The sequence below is a fragment of the Montipora foliosa genome, chromosome 4 (genome assembly GCF_036669935.1).
Source record: "Montipora foliosa isolate CH-2021 chromosome 4, ASM3666993v2, whole genome shotgun sequence".
In the NCBI taxonomy this organism is placed as follows: domain Eukaryota; kingdom Metazoa; phylum Cnidaria; class Anthozoa; order Scleractinia; family Acroporidae; genus Montipora; species Montipora foliosa.
The window spans coordinates 24,330,599-24,342,734 of NC_090872.1; the positions used below are offsets into that span (position 1 = coordinate 24,330,599).

Consider the following 12,136-nt stretch of genomic DNA (forward strand, 5'->3'; position numbering starts at 1 on the left):
TTCGTCTTTAAAGGCGCTAGGTCAGGCAATTTTAGGCAATTTCAGCACTGATCGAATGGTCATAGAATTAACTAAAATATCAAAATAACTGTTCAAAACTATAGAAGAACTCTAACAAAACACAGGGAAGCCAAGAAGGGACATGGATGGACAAAACTGGAGAGGATTGAAATGGATTGAATTTGCCTAAATTTTTAAACGTCGGCCCACCTTTTTTCAAATTTATATCAGTCTAAATCAAAATGTCATTTACACAGCTGGAAAATCATTCTCAGTTGTTATGTGGCCGTGATTTTGCAAATGAAAGACTCATAATTAACAAAATTAAACAAAATTACCTAAAATAGCGTGACCTAGCCCCTTTAAAGGGGCTCCAATATTTGCAAAATAAGCCACCCAAACACTTTTTTCACAACTTCAAGCAGGGATATTGAATCTTCAGCGAGGCCCTTGGAACAAGGCAGCGAGACCCTACTGGTATTTAAAAAGCATAGTAAAATAAAAGACTTACACAGTGAGATGATCATTCAACTGGGTCATTTAAGGCCACCTTGGATGGGTGAATTTTAAAAGGCGTGCTTGATCACTTATCAAACTATAGCTATTGAACTCGAAAATAATTGAACGAGTATGTACTGACTGTGAATTAAACATTTAACACCGCCATAAAGGATTGGACACTGCAGGTCACTTTGCTTTTCGCGAAGGCTTCTGTAAAAATGTCAGACTTTTTTACTGTAAAATCTGAATGACACCCTTTTTTTTGTAATAACGTCTAAGTTGGGTTTAGGTTGAGCATTCAGTTATTTTTCCGCGATTTGAGCTTTAAAATTGTGTGGTACGTGTTAAGTTCGACAAAAAACCGGCTGAGTTTTGCTTTAGTGTATCATGTATGAAAACCACATTGTTGATGTTGAAAAACGTCCTTAAGTATTTAAGTTAATTGTCCTGTTACTCTCTACAGTTTTACATTTTTTTTACCTATATTTACACTACTCACAAAACAAAAACAAAAACAAATTAGCGCGCAAAATAAAGATGTTCTGAATTAATTATAACTGACTATGAGCCTGAGTATGTTCTTAAAAGTTTGGTTAATCTCATCCTGAACGTCCTTATAATTTATATAAAAAAATAATTTTATTGCCCAGAAGAAATACATAGATTTATGCTGATTGTGACTGTGACATGCTTAGTTTCTTATTTTCCATGTTTGTAGTTTGGGCATTCCTGTCATCCAAGAATTTCTCTCGGTAGATCTCGAAATCTAGATCTAGATTTAGATCTCTCGTGCGCAAGCTAGGCAGAGGGCAGCTTTCACCAACTGTGAAAATAAATTCCCTCCCCCATTTCCTCCCTATTTTTACTTTCTTGTGGATGGTGGGTGTCCCCTCACCTTTGCAGGGATCATGTCTTCTATTTTTGGGTATTTCTCATTTTCACTAAACGGCCTAGCCCATCATAGCTTGGCCAAAATATTCCAAACAAATGGGTATTGTGTTCCAGCAAACGGAGCTCGTCCAAGGTAATGCCTTGCCAACAATAATCAGTCAGACTCTATGGCAGGAAGCATAAAGGTTCTTATATTAAAAAAAAAGAAAAGAAAAGAAAAGAGTATATTTAAGCACGCAAGATGACATGAGCCTTCCTTGGATTGTTTTAGTAATATTGGCTGTCAGTATTGCAGTAAGGAAAGGCGCAATATTTGCGTGCATCAATTGCTTCAGGCACGTCTCATAGTTCATTTCAATTGTGTCGGTTTCTTCGTCGGCTTTTCAGACTTCGATCGTAAGTTTGAAAGTGCAATATGTATTTGTAATCAAATGACGACGAGTGAAATTAGGAAATAATTTCACTTGCGTTTTGTCAAAATTCTGATAATTTCCCGAGCCTTCAGGCGAGGGAAATTATCAGAATTTTGACAAAACGCAAGTGAAATTATTTCCTAATTTCACGAGAAAACCATTTGATTACCTTTTAATGTCGTGGGTGACAAATTACGCTCACAACCGTAATTGTAAAATCGCTCGAGTACTTTATCCAACTGCTCGGGAAGAATCATCTCCAGGTTTTTCTCAAGGCTATTTTCGTCACACCACTTCTCAAAAACTCTCACCCAGTTAATTGTGCTCTTTCACGGATTTAAATTTTCTGCCGCTGCTTTTAATTTCGTAACTTCTTCAATGATCACTGTCTTAAAGGGGCTAGGTCACGCTATTTTAGGTAATTTTGTTTCATTTTGTTAATTATGAACTCTAAACGTCAAATTGGCAGAGCAAGAGTCTTTCATTTGCAAAATCACGGCCACATAACAACTGAGAATGATTTTCCAGCTTTGTAAATGACATTTTGATAAAGATTGATATAAATTTGAAGAAAGGTGGGCCGACGTTTTTCAAATTTAACCAAATTCAATCCACTTCAATCCTCTCCAGTTGTGTCCATCCATGTCCCTTCTTGGCTTCCCTGTGTTTTGTTAGAGTTCTTCTATAGTTTTGAACAGTTATTTTGATATTTTAGTTAATTCTACGACCATTCGATCAGTGCTGAGATTGCCTAAACTTGCGTGACCTAGCCCCTTTAAATCTAGACGCCATCAAGAGATGTTACCGTGGCAATTTTGTAATTTCACATGTGAAATTATAAATTAACGCTGAAATTTCGCGCCTAAATTAAGGAGTAATTTGTCACCCATGATATTAACAGGTTAATTTTGCGGCTTTCGTTGAATCAAGGAAAAACCTGAGGAACGTGTCGGTCAGAACACATTACGGTATTAATAGCCTAAATAGGCTTGTTTCGAATTGTGCATCAACAAAAGAGCAGAGTGGCAAGGTTCAGGGGAATACTTAGCATTTTGTTTTGATTCAGTATTAAGACTTTAAGTGAATGCGGGCTGGTTAACTGGAGATCTGAAAGACAAAATTTGCGTCTGCGTAAAAATAAAATATTAATTGGATGAACCCAAAGAAAATATCAAGCAAAGCGAGAGGTTTATCTTGATCGATTACAATGTATAACAGACTCAATAATCGTTTAACAGTGCAACCGTACTCACTTGTCAGTGTTAAGTGTATCACTAGCTTTTAAATTGAAACTTGCACTAAGTGTTGTAAATTATTAATTTTCTTCGAAGACTTTTATAGCCCCAGAAATTTCCCACAAATTTGGTGTACCAACGGCTAGATAAATCTTTTTCCCTCAGTTGAGGTATATTTTACACAGGCAATCAGGAAAACTAGCTTTTAAAAGTTGGGCCGAATAGAGTAATGTCACCAATGCCTCTCTCCACGGTCTGCAGCGTAACCGAGTGTTGTATCTCCACACCTATTATTATTATTATTATTATTATTATTATTTTATTTTTTATTTTTTACTTTTTTGTTCAACTTCAAAATACCCGACTGCCGCAGTTATAAGTGTAAATTTTGTACCGTTACTAAAATGGGCCCGTTAACTTGTTGTGCGCAAGTTGTGGATTATTAAACTTCGGCTAACTTGAAGGCCACAGGGTCGAAGGGAAATGACGCCATTGAAGATTACTGGGCGTGAATGCAGCTGAGAAGGTTTTCAAAAACAAAAGAGAAAACGGATGTTTTAACAGCGAAGGAATATATTATCCTTAGCCACTATTTCGAAAGGTACTGCTCAGCCTTTCTTTCTTCGTTTTTACAAGCAATGACTACCTGAAACGTTACCCAATAATAGCTATGAGAGATCCTGAAATAGAAAACCTAAAGTACAGTAGGCTAATTATGGAGTTTCAGTAAGCGGCAACATACAAAATATCGCTTAAAAATATAGCTTTGGGTTATGGTTGATTTGCAACCAATCTCCAGAGACACAGATAACAAAGCTGCAATGTGTAATTGCTAGTGGACGAACAAAAGGAGCTGACAAAAAGAGATCCTTTGTTTTCTTCCACCAACTTGAACATGGCGGCGATAACCTAACGTCTCGGAAAACCACCTATTATTAATACTTATCACGGTCAAGATATAATACCGTAAACAGCGATTGGGTAGAATCCGGAGACTGGATTGGTGCGAAGTAAAGATAGAGGAAGAAAGAGTCACTGTTGCTGTGCTGGTAACCGTTACATTGCCTGGGACTTTCGTCCTTTGAAGACATATTCCTTTAATCTTTGAAAAGCTTTGAAAAATGTCTGTTACCATTTTGGCAGATCTTAAATAGGGAACATGGGTTTTCCGTACTGGTTTTCTATTGCTCTGATTGAGGGATTTTTCTCGCTAACGGTGTCAATACAGACCCGTTCAAATTGTCGACTCTCCTGACGACTTAAACCGCACCCCTATCAGTTGCCAGCTCTAGCACTTCAACAGCGTGGCTAATACTCAAACATCAATTCAAATTGTTATAACATCATTACGAACAGGCCCGGGTTGCTCGAAGCATGGTTAGCGCTAACCAGCGTTAAATACCATAGAAACCTATAGGTTTTGACATCTGTTAACAACGGTTAGCGCTAACCAGGCTTCGAGCAACTTGCCACAGATCTCTTAAAATCTAACGGTTAGTCTATATCTGTATTAATTACCTCTTACGTATAACAGCGAACTAAGACTCAACTAACAAAGCCAATTATTAGCAAAACAAACAAAATATTGGTTCAAAGACATTTAACAATGTGTGACCATATCATTTTTAATGATTTGAAACTTTGTTGACTGCAATTGTTTTTTTCTCTTTATGACGTACTTTGTCAGGTTGAGTTTCCTCCAACAATATAAACTGATGACGATATTAATTAATGTCCCAAAAAAAAGCTTCCAGTTGGTCCACCTATAATATACAAATACGAACTGAAACACAGATATTAATAATCGAAATCAGGTGTTGATGACGTCTTCTCATCAACAGAGATTTTCCTTTGAAGACCATTTCGAATGTATGTATATATCGCATTGCGTTGGTCAATTGTATATATAGATTCGGCCAATAATTGATCAGTGGCATCTCGCTGCAGAATGCACGCTAAGATCCCTCACAAAAAGTTTTCTTGCTCCGCCTTTGCAACTTGAAATGTTCTTATATATATATATATATATATATATATATATATATATATGGATTTTTTTTGAAATAGGGTACTTCGATTCTTAAGCAGATTATTCTTAAAGAAAATACTTTTGTCTATGGAAAAATAATGGTACTACCATTTTCTTGTTCCGTATAAACTCTGATACTAATAATAATGTTTAAATCAATCAGTGACCTCTGATATTGACAAACACACCCCCTCTATCACCATTATTCTATTTCTCGCAATGCTTCAATTATAACTCATATACAAACAACCGAAACACTAAGCTATTGACTTATTTGAAAACCCGTTAATTACAAAATTTGGATTACTCCATCTCTCGATATAGAGACCTTTATCAAACTTGAGCTTTTAGATCAGAAAACTTAACTTCAGACTATCTTCTCTCTTCTTTTAAACTAACTTGTTATTTGCTGGTATCCGCAAACATTGTTATGGCTCGAGTCAGTAAAAACTTGTGCGTAAAATTTATGTTCACTTAGGAGTTTTACGTCAGTCAGTATCGGAAGGGAACAAGTTAAATTTAGCTGAGCGGAATATTCGAAAGACAACTCTCAATTGATCATTGTTATTTTCCGAAATAACATCGCAATTCAATATACAGCTATGACGCGCAAGGGAATGTCGTTTCCTTTTAATATACGCTCCAATTTGCACCAAGTTTTTTATTTTCTCAAAATTTCCTACGAAAAGAACACAACCGTAAGTCGTTTCACAAGCCTTTGAAATAGCATTATAATGTATTTTTTTTGGCAAAAAGTCCTACGAAAAGTTGTTACTCAAACCGTTAACACAACCTGGTTTGATTATTCTTCGCACGTCATCTTCTGTAACTGCCCCCGTCATCAATATCGTTTGTCTTTTCGTTTCCAGAAATAAAACAACTCTCTTTCCGGAACCGATCACACACGCGGTTTTTTCCTCACGTGATTTTGTCAGCTCGTTGAGTATAAAAACCGTCTGGTAATCTCGTTTCTGACCACAATCGCAAGGACCACTGGTTGTATTTTCTCAGTGCCCAATCCGAAGAAGAAAAATGTTTCTGAGGACATCAGTTTCCTTTGTTCTTCTGGTAACTTTGGGAATCCAGTAAGTGCGGTCTTTGTTTTGATGATTAGATATTGTAAAACGTTATTGAGAAATCGCTTGCTGAAGTCCGAGTAACATAACCTGATCGTCCGATACGACAAACGTTTAATACCACTCGTGGTAAATTGCTTCGGCAATACAGGACCAAGAACAAAGCGAATACAACTGACATGTGAGAAAGATAAGGTATTTGTAACAAAGAATATGCAAACACTGGATCAAAACTTCCCGGATTTATGAACGAAACCAGATTCGTGTTGCTCAAACGGTATTTTGTACACCCCATCTCGTTTAATGTCAGTCAAGATACTACTGTACCAGCCGTAAAAGATCTACATATGTGATTCTAATATTTTTTGGGAGCCTGTATAAAGAGCCAAAATGGCGTAAAAATTGTGATCAGCTTCTTCGATCAAAAGCGTGAAATTTGAAAAATGTAGTTCTATATTTCGGTTTGATTACCGAACTAAGTAAATTTTACTACATCCGTGTCAACTTTTTATGGTACACGTGTACCTATAAAAGTTTTTCAACTCCATAAAGTTATACGTATTTAGTTAATTTAAGTACAGTGTACACGAAAACTTAATATTCTTTTTTGTTATGTTTTTGTTATTTTCCAAACAGGGTTGCTCGTCCCACGTTTGTATCTCATATGCCTTTGCAAACCAACATTCCTGTCTGTCCAGCGAATTTGCCAAATTGCGACTTTTATAGGGTAAGTTATTTCCCGATTGCCATTTTCCTCGAGGGGAATCTTTGTTCACATTTTTCTTTGCCTCCTCGGCACATTTTTGATAAGTCAGCCAAAAATAAAGTACTGCATGTTTAAAATGCATTGCTTAATTAATGAGCTTTCTTTGAAAATTTGAACACGATATACCAAATGATCTCTCTAAGCAATGAAGCTTCGAAAATTTGAAATTTTGCAAAGAATGCCTGGATCAGAAGCGATTTTGCCACCCCTGAGTTTATCGGTTTTTGATGGCTAATAACTGGCTCGTTATCAAAGCTATAAGGCTTAAAATTGGAGATTTAACTAAGTTTATCCGGTTCTTTTACCTTTTGAAGTCGATTTATTATTATTATTATTATTATTATTATTATTATTTTACGGCTTGATGAACATAAAGATTGTGAACAAATTTTAGGAGCTAATCGGTAGTTTTTTCAGGTTTCTCTGTTTCATTTTATGCAATCATCTTTCGTTTAGAAAATCGGTTCATGTACGCAATTGAAAAAGTTGAATTTCTTTTACTTTTTCCATCAGACTTCCTGTTATGGGATATTATGCCCCGTAACAACGAACTCGCAATTGACCGACTCTGGCTCAGATAGTTTGATAGCTCGCTGGCTCGAGTTCCGTCCGAGCCTGTATCTTTACATCCTCGTTCCCAGATCCCATCGTTTCTCACAGCCGGCGGGACCTTTGCACTCGAAAACCAAGGTGTCTGGAGACTTGCGAACAATAAAATCTAGAACCAGAAGTAAAAATACTTTAGTCGATGCGGCGCGATGCGACCCATTTTCCTCTAGCTTGAATTAACAATTATCGTCAATTCGTAATTTGCTCCGAATTTGCTATTATCGTTAATTTAGAGGAATGAGAGCTTGATGTAGATTATGGGAAACGGTAATATAATTTTTAAAAGACAACCTACGTGTATGGACATAGGACTCGAACTTGGCAATATTGATTAACCCGTCACCTAACCACTTGGCCACCACACCGCTAGAGGCTCCAGCTCAGGGACAATATTTAAATACTATTTGATAATGCTGTATTATCACTCGACAACAAACAATATTAAACACTGCAAAAGGTCGGTTTCCAAACTCCACGACAAAGCTCAACATTTTTTAAAATCAAAGTTTAGGCCTAAATTATTAATCTAGCTTAGGCTATAAACTACGGGAGACATAAATAAATGTTTCCTTTGATTATGCGGTGTCTTGATCTTCCTTGGTGAAACGGAATTAAGAAGCGGTTCTTATAGAGTAGAAACTCCCGGTTCAAATTTAATCCACGGATATGATCTTTTTTTCCCTTATTTCCTCTGCTACCACAAGTCCTGGGGCAAAGTGTCCTAAATTAAAGATAATAGTAAATTCAAAGCAAATTAAGAATTAATGATAATAGTTAATTTAGAGAACAGATCATGTTGCGCGATGGGGTCAGCTGACGCTGACGCGTCTGTAAAATGATCAGAGTGGCTTTGTTTCAAACTACAATTTTACTTAATTGCTTCTTTTTGTTCGACACGAACGACACGGTCTCTTAGATGAGGCCATTTAAAGCCCTTCGAATGCTATGCTTCGGAGTGTGGCCATGTTTAGTACTAGAGCAAATTTAAATCGAGTGTCGTAAAACCAATACCAAATTAAAGAAACTACTTTGGCTAATCAAAAATGACAGAGACAGTCAAACCTCGAAGTAATTACACGTAGCTGACAAAAAGAGCGGGAAAATGTGCACGCGCGAGCCACGATTGGTTTTGGTTTCGCTTCTGATTGGTTGAAAAAGTGGCGCGAGAACCTTAAACCAATCACTGAGTGAAGTAATGCAAAACCAAAGCAATCGCTAATTACTTTCAACACTCAATTGAAAACCGCTCTTTTGACGACTCATATTTGAACTCCGGAAGTTCTAAAATCCGGGACTCCAAATGCTATCCTTCGTTCTCGTGCGAAGGCCCCGCCGGCTAAGAAAAACGATAGGATCTGGGAACGAGAATGCCCTCTTTACAGTATAGTTCATATTCTTGGATTTCACATGACGTCACGGCCGCCATGTTGGTGTCCCCAAACAATGAAATGGAGGCCATGTTGGTGTGCCGATCCAATCCTCCGGGAATAGTAAGCTATTATTATGCTAACGTCTTCTTTTGTTTTTGTTGAAAAATATGGCTGTTGATCACGTGAGTGAAACCCAAGAATAGATGGAGTGATTATGAAACTCTGGAAGAAGAGTGACATCACGCTTCGTGTTAACTTGACCATGCACAATCTTTTGTCCTCGGTTCAAAACTGAGTCTTGAATAAATTAATCGAAACTTTTTGATTGGCTGTGGTTTGTGCATGGTCAGGGCCGAAACAGCAAACAAAAGACAAGAAACTTGCCGAGTTACATAACCATCTCCATGTATTATCTATGTTTACAGCAACTGACAGTATAAAATAATTCATTCACGACGACGATCTTTCGCTTAGAAAATAGGCCTTATCACGGTTTTGACCGCCTTTTTGACGGATAGACAAATTGCAAAGCGTAAAGAATTTGTAGTGTTTATATGGGGATCCGATGTCAAATAATTTTCGTTAAACGCTAGTTCTGAAAAATTTATGAATTGAGAACTGAAGGTACAAAGCAAAAGATTATACAGACCTAATGTTAGGCGCTAACCTTTTACAGAAGTTGCCCGGCAGCTTTTTCAATTTTTCCATATCTTTGTAATTTTCTACCGCGAATTTTCAGTAACAATTACAGACAAATGTATGGAAAAATCGAAAACGCTACCACGCAGCTTTTAGCGAAGGCTAGTCCCTAAAAAATGGCCTGTATAATCCTTTACCCTGTACCTTCAGTTTGCGATTCATAATTTTTTTAGAACTAGCGTTTAACGAAAATTATTTGACATCGGATCCCCATATAAACAATACAAATTATTTACGCTTTACCTACCCATCAAAATGACGGTCAAAACCGTGATAAGGCCTATTAATTAAAAGCTCGCCCTACAAAAAAAGGGCTCGTTTTTAGGTCTGAAAGCAGTTCGGACGTATAAAATCACATACATAGTTCCGGTTTTGAATTTTTTGTTTGCTGTTGTTTCAATAGGGAAAAGTGTTACTTCATAGGACACTGCTGCCACCTGAACTGCTAGGAGTTGCGGTGAGCAGCACTGCCTCCCTGACACCAGCTCAAGACGAGTTGCGCCTCTCCTCCAGCTCAATTAGGAGAGCGCGGGACGCTCTAATCAAATTTCCATTGATCAAAAAAGATGCTTTCCCATCCGATGCTCCATTGACTGTAAAAATAACCGTCGCCACAAACCCCGACCTTGCAACAGTAGACGACAGCGATCTCACATTTGGAGTGACAGACGGAGTACGTTTTGTCGGATATATTGTCCCAGATGCAACCAATTACCGGGCTCCGCCAGCGACTGGTCTCTCCCCGTGTTTTGGCGGTCAGGGGGCAGTTCAGGGAGATGTCTTGGCGACCCTTCGGAAACTTGACAACACAGATCCCGTCCTGGTAGGTGAACCTTATCCCGGCCGGGTAGAGTACACTATCAAGTTGAACGACAATAGAGGGTATTGCTCCACTGCTCAAAAAGGGGGTTTTGTAAAGTCTATATCATACTCCCGCTCCGTGTCACTCAACAGAGGTCTGGACCTGGTAGTGTTCAGTGACGATGACTTGAATGAGCGATACGGGATCAGGTTCATTGAGGTCAAAATTACAGTCGATGATGAGACTCAGTTAGTCGCACTGAAACATTGATTATTAAACTGTTCTTGTTTTGCAATCCATGCGAGTTTTTCAAGAGACTTCGAAGGTATAAGTTACTTTTGAACTCGAGCTCTAAAATAAATCTCGGCATACAGGCGAGGTAGAGGAAAGTTTTTCGATACTTTTTTTTTCCAAATAATGTAATTTGCCCTTTTTTCAGTGGGTGCTAAGAAATTTGAACAAGAATTGCTTATGCTATGGAGTGACTAATTTCATAATAATAATAATGATGATGACAATAATAATAATAATAATAATAATAATAATAATAATAAAAATAATAAAATTGGGTGTAAGAGAATTAATAAAGCACAGAAATCTGTCGTGTACAAAAGGGTCAATTACTGTGTTGTGTAAAGTAGAGTAATTTGACTTGCTTCCCTTTTTAATCAATTAGAACCCTTTACCTTATTTAGTATCGGACCAGCGGTCTGTTTCTCAAAAGTCCCGAAACATTTCGGGTCCATTTCGGGTGCCACAATTCCCTTTGTATCTTCGCAACGCCCAGGTTCTAAGCCACCAAACTTCGCAATCCTCTTAGTTTTTCTTACATTAAAAACATGTTAAAGGATCAACTTTTTAAAATAAGCAGATTGCAGTTTAAAAACTGGCTTCTCGGGCCCGAAAATGTCTCGGGACTTTCGAGAAACAGGCCCCAGGTCTCTTAAAGCGAAATTACTCCCAACGTTTGCCAAATTTGAAGGACAGGCTGATATCACTTTTAGCCAATCATATGGCAAGTTTCGCCTAGCAACCATTAATTATGACTCAGCAACGAGATTTTGAACATGCCACGGACGGTACCATCTAATACGAACTTCAAGGTATTTTTCCTATTATAAGGCTTTGGAGAGAAGAAGATCTTAGTTATGATTATTGAAACACGAATACAAATTGGGGGTACCAAATGCTACTAGTTCTTTATTAAAGTAAGCCTTTTATATACTTTTCACCAATTTCGCAAATTATCATGTTATTTTTCTCGGTGAACTTATTAATTTGAGTAACGTTCATTGTTTGTCAGTCGGATATGAAGCGGTCCACGCTTGTTTGCCGATGTTTTTGTCTGACTTAAATCGAGTAAACTGGCGAACCAAAACGAAGCTTTCCTCATGCGTACACAGTCAATGTAAACATGCAATTGTAATGATCCGATGGGGGAGAAAATCAGCAACAGAGACTCGCTAAACACAACTATATTACAAAACAATGCTACTACCCAGTCCCCGCTCACGTGGTATAAACGCAATTTCCGCTGTACATCACTTCCGCTACACTACAGCAATCATTCATTGAACACATTATTCCTGACCCTGAATGTTTTCTTTCGCAGAAGTCAAATTTTCTTTATGTTCGATTGAGAGGCCCTCCCATGGGCTCTTTTTTCACTTGTTTCCCCAAAAAAATTGATCGTGTTCCCTTGTTCCCGAAATTATTTCCAAACTTGTTCTCAGCTTTGTTCCCCT

General features: G+C 37.7%; 1 protein-coding gene across 1 annotated transcript; it reads left to right on the forward strand.

Moving 5' to 3' along the window:
- Window positions 1-5,996: 5,996 nt before the first annotated feature.
- LOC137999119 (uncharacterized) lies at window positions 5,997-11,000 on the forward strand. The gene is made up of 3 exons (XM_068844958.1): window positions 5,997-6,154; window positions 6,782-6,872; window positions 9,993-11,000. Exons 1-3 carry the CDS (start codon window positions 6,102-6,104, stop codon window positions 10,659-10,661), a joined length of 813 nt encoding a protein of 270 aa, XP_068701059.1. The 5' UTR covers window positions 5,997-6,101; the 3' UTR covers window positions 10,662-11,000.
- The last annotated feature ends 1,136 nt before the right edge of the window (window positions 11,001-12,136 follow it).